The sequence below is a fragment of the Athene cunicularia genome (genome assembly GCF_003259725.1).
Source record: "Athene cunicularia isolate RWA chromosome 9 unlocalized genomic scaffold, athCun1 chr9_part1, whole genome shotgun sequence".
Taxonomy (NCBI): domain Eukaryota; kingdom Metazoa; phylum Chordata; class Aves; order Strigiformes; family Strigidae; genus Athene; species Athene cunicularia.
The window spans coordinates 10,879,033-10,901,222 of record NW_020799110.1 but is presented as its reverse complement, the minus strand read 5'-3'; the positions used below and the strand labels follow the sequence as shown (position 1 = coordinate 10,901,222).

Sequence of the window (22,190 nt, the reverse complement as noted above, 5' to 3'; positions counted from 1 at the left end):
GAGCAGAGCCAGAGCAGCGTACAGCCTTGGTCAAAGCTTTTAATATTTTGTGCTTTGTTTTTCTTTTCTGCGGAGGGACATGGGGTGCTGCGACACTTACTTTGTTGTTATTTGCTGTTACCCTGATTCTGTGACCATGAGTAATGTAAAACTAAGAAGTCATAACACTAACAGACAGGGACCGTGGAGTCTCAGTTCTGAGTTCATGCTGTGGGGTTTCACATGTAGCAGTTCTGCAAGGAAATGTCTCACGCAGCTCTTATGATACAGACCTTTGAGATTCCACTCTGCATGTACATTTTAAATCCATTTTTTGTAAGCAAATAGTTTCGAAAGTTACAGGTGACCCATTCATTGGCAAAATCACCCACTGCAGAGACTGATCTGCATACTGAGTCACATACCGTTTGTTTTCTGTAAGCATGCCACCAGGTGACGGGCCTTCTCTTGTAGTCGATACTCCTGGTCTTTTTTCCCTACTCCCATTTTCCTCATTGTTGCAAGTCCAAAACGCCTCTGTTGCTTCCAGAGACAACCTTAGAGAACATAACACCTAAGGACCATAATGAGCTAATGCTGTTAATGCTTTAGAAATTAATGGATTGATACAGTTAATAGGTCAAACACACACACACACAAAAAGAATTTGTGAAAATAATAATTACCGTTTCCATGATTTAAATTTGTAAGGTTCTGCTTGTTGGCCTTCCAGCAACATCTTCAGCATGGACAGTCAGACCTTCCTTCACTGCCTGAAACCCTTGCAGGACAACTACAGGAATGTTTGAAATCCATAAGGTGAAGACATTACCATGAATTTTAGCCACCTGTAGAACAGAGCAGCATCAGAACAACATGGGTGAGAACCAGTACATTTAAATCGAACAAGATGAACCAGATCTTTTCCCTTGGCAGATGCCCCAGGGATGACTGACCTTGATAAGAGAGCATCTATAGCTTTAACTCAGATTTCTATCTAAAGTCTCATTTACTAAAGATCAGGATGTTCCTAAAATGTCAGACAGCCAATATTGCCAAAGTCTGTGATGTTATTTATTGCACGTCTTACAATTCAGACTCATTGCAGATGAATTCTTACATGTTTGTAAGAAGAAATGTTAGCTCATGAGTTTTACGTGAACTATCTACAGATTGCCCTTCGTGTATTAATTGTAGCAAAAGCAGCTGAGGAGGTGAGTAAAGCAGAAATCACCTTCTCCTTTCCAGCTCAGCTGTGACAGCCTTGTCTCCAACACGCCTTGCACACAGACATCACCAGAAGTAGGCAGGACAGTCCTTTCCCTGGCTGGAGAATCAGGAGCTGGAAAGGTAATAGCTGAGGGAAGCTCAACACTGTGTGGATCAAAGTAGCGAGTCTGTGGGGCAGAGTAGGCTGGGAAGAGTGCGGAGCTGCCAAAACATCCCAAGAACTGCAGGACTAGAGGAGTACAAAATTTTGCAGCCTGAGAGCAATCGGGGGGAACAGATACGCACATTGAGCAAAAGTTTATACGCACGTGCTTGAATATTTGTGTTTAATTTCATTTTTGGAAGGACTAATTCATGGCTTTTGAAATCTGGGGATGAGTAACACTACTCTTCAAGTTTTGGAGGTGAGAAACACAAGAAAAGAGAATAGACATGCACTGGCTATAATTTTATGTTGTAGAGTCATAGCACTTTGACTTGAAATATGGAACTCGGGAAGAGAGAACAGGACAGGGAAGAACCAGGGACAAGGACAGTTGAGAACACAGAGTGAAAGTGAGGTGCTATTATATATTTAAAATTAAATATTTAATATAGATGTATGAGGAATATAAAACCCTAGAATAGAAATTCTAGAAGTTCTGTGCATTAGAACTGGACTTAGAAAAGAGTTCGAGCATAGCACACAGTGAATTATTTCAACTACTTAAAAACTCAATCAGGCTCAGCAGACTGAAGTCTTGTGAAAATCTGACTAAGCTATATGTCAGGAAAAAAAAATTATTCTAAGATCTTTTGAAAAATCTGTTGAATGAGTATAAAAATTCATCTTTTCTATACTGGAACCTCCTATGGACTCAGTAGTTATTTCATGGAATATTTAGAAACTATCAGTGCAACAACAGTCAAAACAGAATGCAAAAGACTGCACAGAATTAAAGACTGCTTTCAAATGTATCTTTTCCTATGTGTAAGACAGGAATATTATATCAGTGTTGTTTTGTTCATATGCACATCAGGTTTTAATGACGTGTTTCACAGTAAGCTGGAAATTTTCATGCCAAGAAATAGATATCTTAATGATCCCCACCTATTTTTACATTTATACAATTTAGAATAAATCCCTCCCTAGGATTCAGAATAACACTGTTAAACACTCACATTTACTTTTCAATCAGCTTATGAGTCCATTAATTAATTGCATTAAAATACATACTTTTTCTAGGATCTCATGATGAATTTTGAAGTTCATCTGCAGCAGATTTCCAAAGAAGGGGTATGGAGTTGGTCCAGGAGGAAATTGTCTTCGCATCCATTGGAATTTCAGAAAGTGCATAAACAGCAGAGACACCACAAAAAACACCAGCGCCACACTTACTGTTAACATTTCACTGCTGATTTACAAGGCTACGTTGTCTCTGCAAAACTGCTGTATAGAGAGAGGACAGATCCACTTTATCTTACTTTGCTGGTACCTCCCTAAAATCAGAAAAAGATGTTGAAGCTTCTGTGCCTCACTGTCCTTCCTTTCTAGCACTTTGCTTCCCCATCCCAGAGTATGAAGTGTTCTTATTTTTAAGCATATATAGCATCATTCCATTCTATTGCATCTACAAATCTGACAATTGTTGGCTCTTCAAGGGATACAAAACATGAGTTATTTATATGCTTACTTGTGCCATGACAATTGATGTGACCAAAATCACTGCCCACAGTACTGGTTTCATAAAAAGCCCCTTGCAAGAGCAGAGAAATTAAAAAAAAATTCCCAAGGGTTGGCTACACACCTGAGGCCAGTGGGATTACTGAAAATTTCTGGCTCATCGGCAGCCATCATGTGCATTACCCACTTGCACTGGTCCTTCACTCACCTCATACTGTTGTTTCTGATGTTCTTTGCTATTCCTTTTTATCTTCCCTCATGGTTTCAATTGTAAGCTCTTTGGGAGATGGCTGGACCTTTTAATTTTGTACCTCGAGCACATAGAACAGACTCTAATCTGTCACTGGGTAACAAGAGTTTGATGGTTGTAATGGCATAACACCCAAGTGTTCACACGCCCTGTTCAGCTGCACAGATAAGTGGGGCTGCGAGGCCTTCATGACCAAGCAGGACGCAAAATTTCTTCACCCCCTCCAGCTGCCTCTCAGCCAATTCCCAATGCATTGGCTGTAGCAAGAGTAAACACGACATACATCTGTCTTTTGTGAGCTTCTTACAAGAGCATTCTCATGCAAGTCAATGACTGTATTTGACAGTGTTCAGTGCCACATCTGGAAGAATTTAAAAAGAAACAGCTTGCCTGAAATCACTCAAAACTTTCTAATAACTTCTCAGTTCTGATGGGATTTCCATTTCTGTAAACACAGCTCAGAATTTTCAAACGTCAGCCCTGTAGTTCAGTCCATGGAAGCTTTAGTTGTGTCATAGCTGGGCATTTCCTACACCCATACTTTCATATGGAAGGCATTATTTTCCTCATTCTGCATTTCTGTCCAGGTATGACAGCTGTTTTGTTCTGGGGTTTTTTTAACTGAAGGATTCATGGACACATCTAGTGCTGCCAGCTTCTCCCTAAAAACCCAAGAAAAAGAGAAACTTGAGAACAGAATTACTTCGTCATGACACATTTTCAGTCAGTCTTTAGTTCAATCAAGAAACAAGACAAGCAGCCAGTATCATGATAAATTTTCTTTCCAGGTTTTCCAAAATATTTTAAAGCACAACTTCCCCCTCTCCCAAACCACCCACAAAAAACCCCACACCAAAGTACAACATTACCCCACCCCCCAAAAAATCTCAATTCTGGAAGAATTAATTTCTGCATCAAGGACATCAGGTCTGCCTCTACTTAAGTTCCAGTGGATTGCCCTCCCTGTGGGTGGGGAGAGAGGGCTGCTTTTCATTTGCCACATTTTGCTATTGCAGACTCAGCAACTCTAAGTATTTTCTTTTACTAAATAACTCTCTTTGGTAAGTGAGAGCTCTTAAGAGCTGTGCGTGCTTTTTGCTTCAATCTCCCCATGCGACAAGGTGACTGATACTCTGGTGTCACATCCGAGTAACTTCAGATGCAACAGAGATTCATTCAGCAACGCAACAGGGACCATTTGTTTAGTCTACATTTCCACAGTACCTACCTGTAGGTAAGCACCATCAGCACAGCTATGTAGAAGGGGAGCTGTTCAGCTCACTGTAGCTCATCCCTTCCTAACAGGTAAGGTTTTATTTCTCCCTGCTTTTGCAGTCTCTTAAAAATTGATTCTCAGGTCTACAGTACTCAGCATAAAACTTTCTTTAGCCAATTATAGCAGTTGATCATCCCAGCTAAAGGTAATAATTTCACATGAACCTCGTTGCATGGAGAACGTCATAGGCTGCATTAAATCTCACCTGCCTGGGGTTTCCAAGGATAGGGCATGATGTCAGCTCCAGGAAAAGCATCTATGCACCCATGGTGATTTCAGGAGCTGTACAATCAGGAGAGACATGACCAGGAACATGAGAGCCTCACTGACTGACAGCAGAACACTTCTGGTTTACAAGAGACTGGGGCAGCAACAGCTGTGGATGTACCATCTGACACGACATTGTTCTGCTCTGAAAGAGTTCTTGTCATATCCAGAATTAACAGGTATCTCATTGTCTTCCCTTTCGACCTCCTTTTACCCTTCCAGACTACTAGGAAAGTTTATTCACTGGAGCTTGTTCAACAAGCTTTTCTCTCCCAACATGCTACGGCAATAAGAACCATGGCTGCAATTAAAGAACAAACAGTTTTCCTTCAGCTAATTCAGGAGATAAATTTGTGAGGTGGAGATATGTAGGCTGAGCAGATTTCTTAAGAACTAATTGCAAGGGAAGAAGAGTTCCACATTCAGAGCTGTATGGGTCTGGAAAGAAAAGGAATAGTCACTAGTGTAATATTGTGATGGAAAACAGGCAGGCCTTCCTCAGATACTGAAATATTCCATGTGCAAACTGCACACCTGATACTGTGCTGTAACTTCTACTTAGCTTACCATATCCAGTTGTTTCAATGTCATATATTCTACCACTCCCAGAGCTCTTTTCACCACGTACTCTCTGTATTTTTAAAGTGGGCTTTGTAGCAAAACCTGATTTTAATTGTCTGCAGAGTCAGGATCCATAGCAGAAGCCAGTAGATGCTCTTGTTAAAATAACAGCATTCATACACAAAGTTGAGCTGGTCAGATTGACATGTGCAAAACAGTAACGGCCTCAACAGCCAAGCACTGATTCTCTGAGTTTAAACATTTTGCAATTTTTCCATGCTCTCTACCTCCCTGCTCCTAAAGTTTGTAGATAACAGTCTCTTTCCTCTGCAAAAGAAAGGAGCTGAATCACTCTTTAATAGAGGAAACAAAGGCACCTGCTTTGAAACACATACTTCAGCGTGTTACTCATACAAATAAATCCATAAAAATCACAAGGCACTTTTATCAGTATTCTGCAGTTCTGAGTCTCTTCAAGGGTGTGTTCTCCAAGTTCGATTTGTAAATCCTCCTGTTTTTTATAACCAATAAATGACACCATCCTTTCATTCAATCAGAGAAACCAAGGAGAAGTCAAACTTCAGGTTTTTTAAGTTCTACATACTTTTCTAACAGGGACTAAACTAGTCAGTAAGTGAAAACATTATTGACAGCAACCTGACTGGGGAATATAACAACACTTGATCCATCCAGGTACAACTGCTTGCGTTTTTCAGTGAGTCTGATATATTAACTCAAGTTCAAGTTTGTGATTGCTATAAATCCTAGAACTCTATCTGCACAGCTTCTGCTTAGACTTTTTCTTCACCATATAATTAGAAATAAAGCACAGTATACAACTACATTATCCCTAGCCTTACTGAACAGCAGATTAGTTTTTCAGGTCATTTTTTCTGCTCATAGTGCTTGTTTTCATGTCAGCTGTAAAGGCATAAGCACACTCTTCCATCTATCAAACGAGTTATTGATTAAAGTATTCAATATTACAGGATCCCCAATTGCAAAACTTCATTTGATACATTCATCCTTCCAGTGAGCTTCAAGCTTCAAATTTGCTGAGAAAATTAGGTGCAAGAAACCACATAAACTAAAGCCCTGCAAAGTGGGTAAAAGCAGATATAAATGTAATTGCTGAGACTGTAATAGCTAGCAACTCAAGGACTGATCAGAAAAAGAACTGACAAAAAAGAGTAAAACCTAAAAAGCAGAGAACTGGAAGACAGCAACTCAGCAACACTCAGAACTGGCAAGATCCAAGGCATGTCAGGGTCCAACACTCCCCCATGGGAATGCTGATGGCTGTCTGGTGGGCAGAGACTCATGAAGTGTCTCAAGAGCACTAGTAAGCTTTAATGCTTACCCCGATAGCACGTTAACCACAGCTAGCTACTACACTAGACAAAGGATAATTGCTGTATAGTTTTAAACTATGTGTATTCTGCTGGCAGTCTCTCTGTGTATGGTGAATGGTATCTGCACAAAAGTGATCCAGTGAGGGCAGGCTGCAATGCAAGCGGTCATAAAAGGAAAAAAAAAAAAATTGCCAAGATTTTTAATTTGTTTCATTTTTATAAGTTTTGAAGTAGCTGTTTCAAACTATTTCACATTTTCATTATTTAATTTTTTCATTTTCTTTTCACATCAGAGGGAGGAACAATATTCAAATATTTCACATTTTTCTCCAGGCTTTTAATTTACTAGGTTTCTACTTAGCACCTTTTTCAGAATTTCTGCAGCGATTGCTTACCATGTGTTACATCCAGTAACAGAACAAAAGAAAGGTGGGAGAGAAATACCATGAAGCACAAAATGTATTCAAATTTAAAAAAAGCTTGCACACCATACTGGGCTTTTCCTTTCAATTACATCCAGATGAGCTCCCTCTATCAAAAGGAGCGCATACAATTACTAACCACTCTGAGTGTCCTCCGATAATGTAGACCTGTGTCAGCTGCTCTTTAGCTGTGGGGCACTGCCACACTGTTGAAAATGGATTATGTCTTTTCTAATCCTGGGCAATCAGAAACTCTTCAATATTTCAGCCTGGGTCGCTTCCTGAATACGAATCGAATGGGATGGGCAATGTTACCTTCTTTCCAGTCTCAAATGCACAAACCACTGAACGTTTCTGTGCTGGCGTTGCAGAACTCAGGGTTACTGTTTGCCTTTCAGGAGGTAACAGAACTCTAATACCTACTTCAGCAAGTCTTAGCTCAAATTTTCTGCTCTGTCCATGACTTCTGACATCCCAAGCACGACATCTAGGCTTACCAGACAGTGCTCCGAAAAGCTGTCAAAAAGAATGTTGAAGCCGCAACTACTCAAACATTAGGAAATACCAGAAATAAAACTGTCTGCACAACATTAATTACTTCCTCCCACCACTTCAGTGAAAAGAGGGTAACTGATTTGACGTACTATGGTTTAGCCTATGAAATTCTTGTCTCTCTCCAGTTCATCTGCAGCTGACTGCAGCGCGCTGCCAAGATTATACAGCACTTCACAAAACGGCAACACCGAAAGGGCACTAGGCTTCTGTAGCTCCTGCACCATCAGAACAATAGTGCCACAGCACCTGTGTAAGTCTGCATTGCTTTCACCTGAGTGAAAGTGCATGACAAAAAAAAAAACAAACAAAAAACAAACACCAAACCAAAACCACCCAAAACAAAAAGCATTGGAAAAATAAAATATCAGCAATGTTTACAGCAGTCACCTTCCTCCCTATCAGCTAGGGCTCTAGCTTTTACTAATCCTGCTCTCACTGCATATCAGTGATGCACACTGTCACAGCCTTACTCATTACATTATTGCTAGCAGGAAGAGTTAAAGTGACAGATGTTATGATTCATTGTAATGCAGAAATGATAGTATTTAAATGAACTCAGTTGATGTGCACAAATTGTGAGTTAAGGACCAAAATACAGATAAAGTAATGGTGAGATCAAGCAGGTATAGGCAGGTGTTTACAGAAAAGCTTTTTGCAAGCAGTTTGTTTTGGGGAAAATCAGCTTTTCTTGTTCCAGTATCTTTATTATATGTGAGCAGCACCTCTCCATGCAAGCCTTGATCATTCTCATCTGACAAATACTACTGCAAGAACTCACCAGTAAAGTTGACAGAGATGTTTAGTCAGCTCAGAAAAACTGCCCTGCTAATGAAGATTTCAAGGCCATAGCAGTGGGAAGCAAATGCAACAGACAGGGAAAGAACAGAGCAGAGTCATAGCTGCCATCTACATCTTGGCTTTCTTTAGTCAGTCTTTAAGCTCTTTTGAATCAAAAGTGAACATCAGCACTGGTTCAGCCCAGAGAGATAAAGCAAGTTCCTGAGAGACACAGACAAACTGTGAGCAGATCTAAGAACAGAATTCAAAGTTACAAAGTCCCATTCCAGTACTTCATCTATGCAACCTAAACAACTCATCAGTCTTCAGGTCCCAACAACACAGATTACATTAGGAGGCAAAAATCTACCTTGTTTATTTACAATGCATGTAAGCAAAGTTATCTTTTCCTGACCTGAACAGAAACACAGAATGGGAAGTTCCTTTGCTCACATTTCCCAGTCTCATGTTCACTCTAGCTCTGTGCTCTAAGCAAAACTCTCTCGCTCTGCACTTGCCTGGACATACTGTGTCTGTGTAAGGCTCTTCCCACAGAGAAATTCTGATGCCACCAACCAATTAACAGCTCCTGTTATGAAGCTCTTCAAAGACTAGGGATGCAGAGGAGAAAGGAACAGCGAAGTTGAGAAATGCAAATTAATGTCTCCACTGAAGACCAAAAAAACCCAAAACAAAACACCCAAACCTGCTCAGCAATTGTCTGCTCTGTTCAGCCTGACATCAGGCCAGGCAGCAAACACACACTACCATGCCAAGCAATATATGCACAGCATGGAACGAGTTGGTGTTTTCTAATACACACTGAGCCTGTCTCTGCAACAGAAAATGAAATGACCTCTGGTATTCATGGCATAGCAGATGACACACCCTGGGCAGAGGTGTACCAGAAACCCTTTCCACCCCCAGCACACCACATCCATCCTTTGTTTGCTTCACACCTTTCTGAAGATGCTGTTCTTTCCCCGTCTGCTGCAGTTGTTGCATTTGCTTCCCGCTCTTATGGCCTGAAACCTTCATTACAACAGTGGATTTCCTCATCTGTTCTAAACAACCAAACTTAACATCTGTCATCTTGACTGGTGAGCTCTTGCAGTAGTATTTATGTCAGAGGAGAGTGAGCAAGATTTATGTGAATAACTACTGCTCACATATAATGAAAATATTAAAATAAGGAATACTGAATTCTTCTAAAGCAGCTTCCTTGCTTTTTTCTTCTTTGTAAACTTCAGCCTAAGCTTTTGTTAAATAACTTTTCCTCATCATACCTCAGCATGCCCACAGCTCTCACCTAGCAGCAGGAAAACACACCGCCCCCAGTGCCCAAAAGGCCAGGCTCAGATTAAGCCTCTTGTTGGGCCCAGCCTCACTCAGTAGGACCCAGATTTACCCTGCAGAGAGGTCTAGGAGAGCAGACAACAGACAGAAGGATAAGGTCACTGTGAAAGTAGCAAAACCACTCACACAGGGTACACCACACCACTGCGATGCAAAGTCTGCAGCAAAGAGAGGGGACCTGCTAGTAATGGAGCAGCCCCGTATGTTTGAGAAGGCTTGATATCAAATTAACTAACCATGGTAACAAGAACACAGGTTTATTCCAAATGGAGTACAATGCCAGACCTACACAGCAAAGACGTAGCATTAGATCCATCACTGAGCTCCTCCGTGGCTGAAGTGAGATGGCAACACTTACTACCACACTGGTCGGAGGGGTCATCAGGGAGAGAAATGTCACAGAAAATGGAGACTTTGACACCAGCGTGCAGGCTGGGCAGACACCACACCGTGCCACAATGCACAGACCCAGTCTTTAGAAATGTCGCTGACCACTTCAAGGAGCGACCACTTCGGGACCTCAGAGCAAAGGTGCTGCTCATCCCCTATGGTGGCCTCAAGCAGTCACCATGCAGAAGTGTATTTATTTTTATGATAATGTGTTCGGTTTCTGATTGCTCTAGGGCACAGTCACCTATGAGTTCCACAAAACATTAAGCTAGAAAACAACAGGGTTACAGAGCATAAATTATTAAACAGTGACATGTTCACCAAGCTTGACCACTCAGATCTAAGAAAAAGTTTAAAAAAAAAAATTTACTAAAAGTGGACTGGAGGGACAAGAGCATTTTGTGATTTTAAACCTGTCAGTAGAGAAGCTCACTAAAATTTGAGTATTTCACACTAGGCTTTTTTTCTTCTTTTTTAAGTTTCATCAGTCACCATTATTATTAGGTAGTTTCAAGGTTCAACTCATCTTAATTCTGGTAATTTTTAAGTGTATAAATCATATCCTCAGTGGCATGTGTGCATCAACAGCTTTCAGTGGTCTTTCACTGTTGCAAAACTTGCAAACTTAGTAAATGGTTCTGTGCACAAACAAGAAACAGAATAGTGCTTGCTTCCTTTTAACTAGATGGGGCTGACTGGATGAAAAAACATATGCAGAAATGAAGTTCTGATGCTGAAAAATTGGGTGAAAAAATGACTGCTCAACAGCATAACTCAGTAACACTGCGGGTTTTGGCAAACATAAGAGTTATCCTGGAATGGTCAGAATTGGCTGATATAACCATAAAAGGTATTTCATCTCAAATTGCTTCTCTCGGGTTTTTTGTCTATTTAACCATTCGAGTGTAAGATTCATAGAACCATGCTGCTGAAGATGATGCTCCTTAATCTCTTCTGTTTCCACTTCTCTACCCAAAAAACTAAAGAAACAGAAGGAAAAAAAAGGCACACAGGCACATCCCTTGCCCTCTGAGGGCTTCTCCACTTCCACACTTTCCAGAAAGCATCTGCATGTGCAGCCCACTAAAGCAGATGATCTGCACAATACTACACAGTCGAGCACGGCTGCTCAGAAATGTAAAGCAAGTGAATGCTGCAGTGTCACTGCTTCTCTGCAGTCCCCGACACTGCCCTGTATTTCATGTTTGGATCTGAAACCATTAAAGTCCACTAAAGAAAAAAAAAAAAAAAAGAAAAAGAAAAATGCTCATCTACATGCTTCATGTTTTTCAAGACTGAATGACGCAAGACTGTATGTAACATTTTCTTCTATTAACCCACCAAAAAAATAAAAATCAAACTCATTAGAAAACTAACAGAGTGGCCATACCTGTAACTCTCAGAGAGTTGCTTGAAGTTTAGGGGAATTCACAGAAGTTCTTAAGAAGCCCATGGATAGCATTAAACCTTTATATTTCATGATCATAACGTACACTGAGTCCAATCAATAACCTTGATTTTGCTGAAAAATTTTGAGCTGGAAACTGCAGACTGGAAAATTCAGCAAACCTGCTTGGAGAAATTATGATAACGTTTTAAAACAGGCAACTTGTACAGTTGTGTGGATTTCCCTAATCTCCTGTACATACTTGAAGAAACATCAGAACATTAGCTGAGTTATTGATCAAAGTGTTGAAAAATCCAATGTAATATATCAGCTAATAAAAAAAACCACGGTACAAAGACTTCATACAGAGACCCACAGAGCATGACATAACCAAGAAATGAAGAAAGCTGTTTTACAGTCACAGCATAAGGGATGTAAGCACATAGCTAAAAGATGGTATTTAGGACCAAAGTCTGAAGCACCACACACACTAATATGACTCCACCTGCAAGGTCCCACATACATTTGAGAGTCACACATCTTCTTTCCTTTGCCTCCTAAACTCTGAAGGAGATGGTTTCTGACAATCACTTAGCAAACAGAGGCACCCTATGTCATCTCCAGGTTCACTATGCAACTTGCTTTGGCACTTCTAAATTTGCAAAATACCCAATTTCTATTCTACATTGCCTAGGGGCTGAAAAATCAAGCAGAAGCAGTTTTAAGGGAAAACAGATTTTGCCACTCCAACAGGAGCTGGGAGATGATAAAAAAAAAAAACAAAAACCTGAAAGGAGACTGAAGAGATTACCTAAATCCATCATCCTGTCCCAAAACAGCAGAAGTATGCCCTTTCTGTTTGCTTTCCGGTGGTAGAGATTCCCAAAACTCTCAAGGTAACCTATTGCAGTCCACAGATTACATCAAAGTCAGTGGATAACGCATAAGGAAAGTAAGCCTCTTATGTTAAAATTTGCGTTGGTACAGACCTCTGCTGGAAAGTTTATAGGGTGCACTAAAGATAAAAAGTTTTCCCCATTTCTTTAGTTTGTTTGTTCTTTTTCACAGATAAAATAGAACCTGTGCATTTTTGCACGAGGAAATTTTAATACTTCTAATTTTTAAAAATTAAATTTAGAAAACACCATACAATCCATTGTACAGAACACAATCTCTCAATTGTGTTCTACATAATATCGTAACTTAACCTAGAATATAATAAAAGGGAACAGTAGATATTCTCCTAATTATTTAAAAATAAGTGTAATTTAAGACATTTAGTTTTATGCCGCATGAATTCAATTCATTTTCATCTCAGAGACCATATCCTAACAGACAGGTGTTGTGTAGATGTTTCTTCTATTAAAAAAACCCCACATAATAATTGTAGTATTTTAGAAAGGTAATAAGTAATGCATCCTTGAAATTTTAATGTATAACTACAGAAATGCAAGCCATTATGCAAGCCACTTGACATCCCTGGATAACTGTTCAATAATTAGCATTTAGAACCATTAGCAATATTAAGAAGGAAACAAAATTCTAAGTGAAAAAGAGACAGATCACAATTACAGATCATAAAAAAAGAGTAGGTGTGGCTTGACTAACTGCAAGGGATCACATATTTCAGTTTTCTAAGGACTTCAGCTTGGGAAAACTGTAGATTGTCAGAGAGAGAGAGAGCTAAAGCAGGCATATCCTTCAGAAAGAGTTTGACTTCAGTAGAAGCAAACTCACCTCCACAACTCCAAGTTTCCAGAGGAAATCACATGAAGAAAAAACCAACAACAACAACAAACAACTGGTGACAAGCTAAAATTTTGATAAGATGTTGGGGATTGCTGAGTGGTTTACAGCTCTAGTAGTATTTCTCCTGATTTTGCAGTTCTTAAAGCTGCAATGGATGCGTACCCAGCTTCCTCCAGGTCCAGTTCCCCTCCCCATCATCGGAAATTTGTGGCTGCTGGACTTCAAACTTCGTCGAGAAACTCTCATTAAGGTATTTATCTCTACAGTTGAAAATCAGTCTGAATCTATTTTAACTTAAACTGTACATTGCATAGGAATAGTACAAATTCGCAATTATTCTTTTTTAATCCTCAAGCTTGATTATCAGCCAATTTCAAAGAATCTAAGTACCTTGCATTATTAAAAATATTTCTGAGCAATAAACACCATCATTGCTTTGCTCCTTGTTATTTTCTCTCTTTTGGTTACAGCAACATCCATGTATAACATTATCCTAGGCACTGTCAATAGCATGACATTCCATTGCCAGTTTCATTCTCTATTTCTGTGTCGATATCAAGTCCTGTAAACCACCTCTAGCAGAACTTCCTCTGCCTGATACCAGTGCCACTGGAACATCTCCAGGCCATGAGTGGTCCCATCTCCATTAGAAGACCAAACCTATTCTCCAAACTAACTATTTTTTTTCTTGTTTGAACAGCAAGAAGATTTATTTTCTGCAGTAAACAGATTATTACTAGAACAAAGTCGGAATGTTTGTTTGCTGTTATGTTCACAGCATGATTCCTTTATAAACCAGTTTATTTTAAAAACTAAGGAACTTGCTTCAAACTATTTTAAGGAAAAATACAAGCATGATCTGAGGAAAGACAATAGAGAAAAATAAGAAAAATCACACGGAATTTGATGTTGGCAACTGACTTGAGTTACAACTACAGAAACCCCGTAAATTTAGTATTTAAGTGCATGCATTCCCTAGTTTACATTTATTAATTTACTGTTATTAATTCTTCAGTTAACCAACATCTATGGAAATATCTACACACTGTGGATGGGACAGACACCTCTGGTTGTACTAAACGGGTACAAAGCAGTAAAAGATGGCATCGTCACCCACGCAGAGGAAGTTTCTGGAAGACCTCTCACCCCATTCTACAGGGATATGATGGGTGAGAAAGGTACAGGATGTTACACAATACTGACATATGAACCAAATGTAAAGAAAGACGTTTTTCTATATATACACACACATACATGAGTTACTGCTATACAAGCACATAACCGGGCTTACGTAACAAAAAGATGCCATGCAGAGCTAGCATATTAAGAAAAGGCAAACCCCCAAATTTCTCCTCATATAAAGCACACTACTGTCTTTTTCTTCCCAATAGATTAAAAGAAATGTATGCCTGGAGGAGCTGCCCTTCAGCTGCATCACTTCTAAAACAGAAGACATCTATAGACAAAGCTGCTCTGGCCTTACCAAACCCCACTAGCACTCATTTCCAGGGTCACCTTTGTAAGCAGCTGTATAGCTGGGAGCCACAAAAACCTACGTTAGGTTTTTTCTTCGCTAGTGAAATAACCTAATCTAAATCTCATTTTGCCTCCTACAGTGAAAGGATTTCCCTTCCCAGGATATAATGTTTCTGTGTTCTTCAGGGATTTTTCTGACAAGTGGACACACCTGGAAGCAACAGAGACGCTTTGGGATGACAATTATAAGAAGCCTGACACTTGGTAAGAACAAACTGGAGCATCAGATTCAAGTAGAGGCCTGTCATCTTGTGGACACCTTTGCAAGCACAAAAGGTACATTCGCTAAAAGAATAAAACTTAGAGCTTTTTCTGAAATATAGTAGATTAGGGAAGTTTCTTAACACATTTTTACAAGCAATATAGATATTTTTCATATTAGTGGAACTTTCACTGTCTTAATTGCATTCTTCACAAAAAGATGTTTTGTCTGCACAGTGGGCAATATAAAATTGTTTTTTGAAATAAGGATAGAAAAAAAATGTTTATTATCAACACAGTCTTGGGGACAGCTGGTAACAATTCTTACATTCAAGTATAGAAAAACCCCGTGTTCTTCTCCATAAAATATACAATTTGTGACCTGCTGCAAGTCGTTCTAGGACAGCAGACCTTTAGGATTTGGCAGAGAAAGAACACCAACACAAGGAACATATCATTCAGTTGTCCAACAAAACTGGTTTTTAAGGTTTGGATGAAATAGAAACCAATAGAATTTTAGCAAGATGCCAAAATAAAGCATTTAAATATAAATATTCTAAACAGCCAAACCCCTCACCCACATTGTGTTCCATACTGATATGAAAACAAAAAGAAGTTGCTGAGGTCTCTCTCCAACTCTCCTCGCACTAGACAGCAAAACGGCCCATCTCTCTTGTGACACCAACATCTTCACAGATCTGTAAAATGCAAGAGATGAACAAACTGTCGACTCCGACTCCCTGTACAGACTAAATCTTTACCTTCCGTGCAATCCGTCCTCAATTTTAAACTCCGTAATTGTATTCACTCTTTCCAAGAAAGACTACAAATACTGGGCTGAAGTCAGAGAGGTGCAATCCATCTTTTTCCATAGTAGTATAGTTCAAAGGTTGTCCTTGCCACTGAAATGTGTTCTTAGTTTTTTCTGGATCTGTCCTCCAGTTGATTTAACTCTTTTTAGGGGGAGCTGTTCTCCCATCCTGTAAAATAAACATTATGGGAGTTTTGCCTTTTCAGTCTGCGGAAAAAGAATTAAATAAAAAAAAAATTGTAAAGATGTACTTGAAAAACAAAAGGAGACAAGTAATTTCAACATGACTAAGAAATTGAAACTTCAAGATTTTTTTTTCCTAGTTTGGGGAAGGGGGGAGTTTATTTTTGGTTTTAATTGCCAAATTTAAAATATCTGCCTCCAGATTTGAAGGCATATGTTCTAATGAACTGCTTGTGTTTTCACACAACCCAGACCACAATTCAGAGAGGGGAAGAGACCTAATATTATAATATCGAAACCACTAATCATGGCATTTATGAGTAAAAAGCAGATTGAATATAAAGATTCCATGCACTTATAATTCACAGTTAATTTGTATTAAACTAGAGCTTACTTGCATGAAATTTATCTAGAAGTAGTCTGATATTCCACACTCTGAACTACTAGTACACTTACTGTTTAAAAAGAAAAAAAAGACTTCCACTTCCTTCATTTTTCTCACTGCATTCTATTCAGAAATATTCACTGGTACCTCCTATGTTCACAGGCAAACCTTTCGACCCCCACACTTTCATTGTCCATGCAATCGCAAATATAATTTGTGCTGTTGTTTTTGGTCACCGCTTCTCCAGCGACGATGAATCTTTCAGCAAACTTATCAAAGCTGTTTATTTTGTGATCCACTTTCAAGCTACTATCTGGGGCAGGGTAAGAATCTAATTTTCTTGTTCTTGTTCCTTGAAGTGCATTTGTGCCTCACAAATTAAAACAAACAAATTAGAAGTCAGTGACTATTATTCCCAAACATTTCCATACCATTACTCTGTGAGCCATTGTGCTGTAAGAAATACATACTGTGTGTACCTCATTACTGCCTTTTATTCTTTACATCAGTAAATAGTACGTCCTAAAATTTACATTCTAGATGATTACTATTTCCAAAATATATATTTTATTTCATTTGCAGAGTACTGCATGCACAAGACTCTGAACTCTTAAAATGAAAGCAACTTTTAAAAATTTTTCATTTAGTCTTCAGAATACAGAAGTACAACTAATGAGAACTCAGCCTTAAAAGTCCTATTCTTTTGAGAAGATTATCTTGCATTTGATGTTGTTTATATTACCACCAAGATCTGAGTTATTCTGAGCCTCCTATAAGATACAGATGACAATTTCATCACATCAAGAAGAATATTTTTAAGTTCTTGAAAGTCTAACTGTTGCTTATATTGTGAAGATTTTGGCACACTGGCATTCTATAACACTACCAGGTTCCCCAACACCTTCATACAGAGATGCTTTAGAAAAAAATCAGAGTAAGAATCAAGGTGTAGAAAAATCTCCTGCTTGTGAGCCAGATTCAGCCCTCAGTTACTCCGATTCACCCATTTTCAGAGACCCTGTTGCTTTATTAGGTACGCATCAAAAAAGTAAAATGTGATCGTTCTCCTGTGACCCGATACCACTCAGTACATGATCTTGACATTTTGGTCATCTGACAGGGAAGGAGAAGTCTGCACTAGCCAACAGATTCCAAACCGCAGGCCATAAATAAAACAAAATCTCTGTCAGTAGCCCTAGAGACTGAAGTCCATTCACTAAACATACACAGTACAAAGAAATGGAAAAAAATATTTTTCCCTCAACAAATACCCATGCCAGTTTCTCCCAGAGGAAAGCTTCCTAAGGTTGAGAGGTCATCAGCTTTCACACCTCTCAGTCTTCAACTCCTCTGTTAAGCATCGAAAGTGTGATTATTGAATACTGACCTTCAACATGATCAGTATAATTTAAACTGCTCCGTATTACTAATAGCTCATTAACAAATTTCAGACAAGTTTTCCTTAATGCCAGTTCACTTAGAGGGCAATGTAAAGGTTTCATAAACACTCTTAGAGATACAGAATAATTTACAATGGAGGGGACCCCTGCATGTCAGGTAATCCAGCTCCATGCTCAAAGCAGACCTAATTAGATCAGGTTGCTTAGGGACTTGTCTAGTCAAGTCTTCAAGACTCCAAGGATAGAGATTTCACACAGACTCTCTGGGAAACCTGTTCCCAGTATTTAATCTCTCTCCTGGTAAAAAATAAAACAATTTAAAAAAAAAAAAAAAAGTAAAAAAAGTTAAAACCCACAAACAAAAAAACACCACCACAAAAAAAGTTAATAAATAATATTTTCTTACACCTAATCAGAATTTCCCATGCTTTGACTTGTGTCTATCGCCTCTCACCCTAAATAGGAGCCCACGTGTTGCAGTGACTTCACAGAGTTATCAGGAAATCAGAACTGGGTTCTCAATTTAAGAGCTCACATTTCTTCCTTTTTGTTTAAAATCACAGATGTATGATGCTTTCCCACGGCTTATGCGCCGTCTCCCAGGACCCCATCAGAAAGTGTTTGCATACAATGAGTTCATGCACAATTTAGTTATGAATGAGGTTCAGACTCATGAGAGACAGAACTCAGGTGATCCACAGGATCTCATTGACTTCTACCTAGCTCAGATAACAAAAGTAAGTATCTGTTTATCACACCATCCCCTCCTTGGCATGCTTGTTGTTCAAGTAACTGCTACGGAATTGTTATATGTATACTTTATTTGTTTAGCTCTGAAGATTTTTGTTTTGGTGGGCTGCTCACTGTTTTTATCAAACAGTGACAATTTCTATATGGCCAATGAAATGTCTGAAATTATCCACTTCATAGTCTTCTTGTGAATGTACTCTACAGACCAAAGGTGACCCTACTTCTACATTTAATAAAGACAATATGGTTCAGACTGCGGTTGATCTTCTGCTGGGAGGGACAGAAACAACAAGTACCACCCTTCTCTGGGCACTGCTCTATATGGTACAATACCCAGAAATACAAGGTGAGTCAAAGCATTATCAGACAGAACTGCATTCAACATCACATCACAATGAACATCATTAAAGTATTAGCTTGATTACTTGCAGTACATCAAAATAACCCTTAACAATGAATATGAATGGTGGCATACCAACAACTGAGATCTAGAAAATGAAATTTTAATAAATGAAACAAACTTGTGCTTTCCCCACCAGTTCATAAGAAGCAACACTAGCAGAAATTAGTAGTAGCCACTGTTTTATCTCACTAGAAGGGGATGGCAAAGGCAGAATAACAAGCTAAAGACATTTCATATGCAACCTAATCTCTTCCTAAGCTTCAATGTGGAAAAGCTGTAAAAAGATACCTGATCTGATGTGTATTTATAACAGAAATTATGCCTGTAATTTCAAATCTTAATCATTTTTTTGAAATATAGAACTGTATTACCCTCATCAGAAAGTGGGATGTGTCTTAAATGAGAGATAATCTTGTGCTTTGGGAATATGCACTTCTTTGATCAACTGAAAGCAACACAGCAGGCAAACCATGTGCCAACACATTTCATAGCAACATAATTCCATTTCCCCCCCCCAGTCCTGGATCATACTCGTACAGAAATCTGCTGGAAGGCGAAAAAGTTTAAAGTATGTCCATTTCTCTACAGAAAATGTTCAAAGAGAGATAGAGGCTGTTCTGGAACCCTCCCATCTCATCAGCTATGAAGATCGTAAAAAACTGCCATATACAAATGCTGTGATCCATGAGGCTTTGAGGTTCAGCAATGTTACTTCTGTTGGGGTCCCTCGACAATGTGTGAAGAATACAACTTTGCTGGGGTTTCACATTAAAAAGGTACAGAGTATACCTCCACGTTTCTTAAAGCTTAGAGCTATTAATATTTACTATTTATACAACATTAGCCTCTACAAGCCCTAACTTTGCATAGAGAGCATGTTGCAGCACGCCACAGACATGAAACAAAACTGAGTGCTCTGAACCTGGAATAAGTCTACATTAGCAGATGCAAAAGAAAGCTTGGGAAAAAGCCAACAGCACAAGTAGCAAACAAACATAAGGAAAACTGAAGTCTTTCTTCCCACCACTCAAATATGAATGATGTCTGGGAATCAAAGCAGAACATGTGTTTTAAGGAACAATGAAGAAATGAGGCTTAATGAATGTCAAGCCAGCTAACTCACACATAAGTGAGCAGCCTGGAGCAACCTATAGTCATCTCTGACAAAACAAACATACACACACACAAACACCACGTGCTTAAAATGACAGCAGCTCAGTACAACAGACTGGAATGGAGTGAGAGATCCAACAGTCCTGATGCTATGATATAAATGTCCCGACTATATTAAGCATAAAATTGATGCGATAGAATTGAAAGTTCCACTAAAGAGTACAAAAACCAAAAAGAAAGGTGTTATGATTAGTCTAGCAAGTACATAAAACAATCCAAGCTCCACTCCAGCTTAGGCACGAAGACACTTCTGTAGTCCTGACAGAAGATATCTTAAACAAAAGCAAACATGTAAAATGGCATGAAAAACAGAAGATACAAGGGTTTGTTATGCCTGGATGTGCACAGGAAAAGACAGAGTTGAATCCAAACACTGGGCTGCAGGCATAGGGCAGCATATTATCTATTAGAGAGAAGGAATGTTCAAAATCAATCACACATGGAAAATATCATCTCTGCTTCTTCTTGCAGGGCACACTTGTATTGCCAAATCTGCACTCTGTTGTGTATGACTCTGAGCACTGGGCAACCCCTTGGAAGTTCAACCCTAATCATTTTCTTGATTTGGATGGCAACTTTGTGAACAAAGAGGCATTCTTACCTTTCTCAGCAGGTAATGCACCTGATGTTTGAATATTCCTGTTCACTGTGTCTTGCAACAAGACTAAAAACACCATTCCTAAATTCTAAAATTTTAAAAACATACTTTTATAAAAGCATATTTGACACAAAGATTTAAAGTCAGATGTTCTACTCTTAAGAGGCACAAATACTGTCTTGCATTTTGTATTTTTTATACATTCAAACAGAGGATGAGTATGGCTAAGAGACATCATGCTATCTCCTTGGTATATGTATAGTTCCGACTATAAGGGTATCTGAGCTACTTAGTCCCTAATGTATTAAATCCTGATAACACCCTCAAATCAGAAAATCAATTTATTTTCACCTAACAAACAGGGAACCCAAAGACAAAAGTAATAGGATTTGTCACAATATACAGAGAAAATCTGTGATAAAGCAGGAAACCAAACCTCAGTCTTCCAAATCCTACAGTAATAATTTAGCACCAGGTTCTCTTGTATATCCAGAAAACTAGCAGAATCCAGCCTTTTCAGTAGAATATTATTAGGCAACCAAAAAAAATTTCTAACTTTTCAAAAGCATATTATGATGTGTAATTTACGATGCAAAATGCAGCAATACAAAGACATAGGAGAGTAAAAAAAAAGAAGTGAAAACACTGGGAAACAGCTGAGAGTTTTTATGTTACTGTGACAGATTATACTATTATACATTTGCTGTAAACAAAAAGCAAATAGTATGCTAAGTAATGTACAAAGCAGTCAGATTAAGCATAGTAAATCCAGATTTTAAAATCATGTGCCCAAATCATCTATAAATCCTATAATTGTATTTGCAAACCAGCTACTCAGTATCTTACCTCCTTTACTCACCAAATGTCCACTAGTTTGCATGAATTGAAACGACTAATTGAGGCTAACATTTCAGTCCAGCACAGGAAATTTTCTTTTTTAACTTGAATTGGTTGTTTCCTGTTTGAATAATCTGAGTATTTATATATCCTTTATTTATTTTTTTTAAGTCTGAAATAAATAGATAGATAGATAGATAGATAGATAGATAGATAGATAGATATCCTGAAATATACTGTGAAAACAATATGCCAAAATGAGTCACATGCCTACGTTTCCTTCTCTTAGTTTATATATCTGGTCCTGGACAGTGTTAGAGGATATTGGGCTACAAGGACCCAATACAGCCACTTTAATTTCTGTTGAAGAAAGCCTGATTACATCCTTCATCTTAACTTCAGAATTGCATCCTGCAGTGCTCCAGTCCTCTCTCCTCAACAACCAAAGATAAGACCCTGAAGTATATGAAGCTTTTTAAAATCTGGCTTAACTAAAAAGCAGTTTATGGTTCTCACAGAAGCAAAACTGAAAAGGGAGAATCTCATACGTGCTCCAGGGGGGGAAAAAACCAAAGCAAACCCAAAGCAAAAAAACAAACCAAACAAAACCCCCAGTTGACATCAAGATGTAGTTTCTCGGTTAAAGAAATGCTCCCCTACTTCTAAAGGCATCCTTTATCCTTACAGAAGGAAAATGAA

General features: G+C 38.7%; 1 protein-coding gene across 2 annotated transcripts in view; it reads left to right on the top strand.

The window, feature by feature from the left end:
* Positions 1–22,190, top strand: part of LOC113483319 (cytochrome P450 2J2-like) — a 74,950-nt gene that overhangs the window by 51,469 nt on the left and 1,291 nt on the right. Inside the window, exons 2-9 of one of the 2 annotated variants that reach the window (XM_026854799.1) lie at positions 13,351–13,464; positions 14,230–14,392; positions 14,877–15,026; positions 16,493–16,653; positions 18,294–18,467; positions 18,685–18,826; positions 19,472–19,659; positions 20,528–20,669. In XM_026854799.1, the coding sequence (XP_026710600.1) occupies positions 13,351–13,464; positions 14,230–14,392; positions 14,877–15,026; positions 16,493–16,653; positions 18,294–18,467; positions 18,685–18,826; positions 19,472–19,659; positions 20,528–20,669 (1,234 nt within the window). Of the gene's footprint in view, positions 1–13,293; positions 13,465–14,229; positions 14,393–14,876; positions 15,027–16,492; positions 16,654–18,293; positions 18,468–18,684; positions 18,827–19,471; positions 19,660–20,527; positions 20,670–22,190 lie in introns of those variants that run through there. The other variant, XM_026854798.1, reaches the window with a different exon arrangement.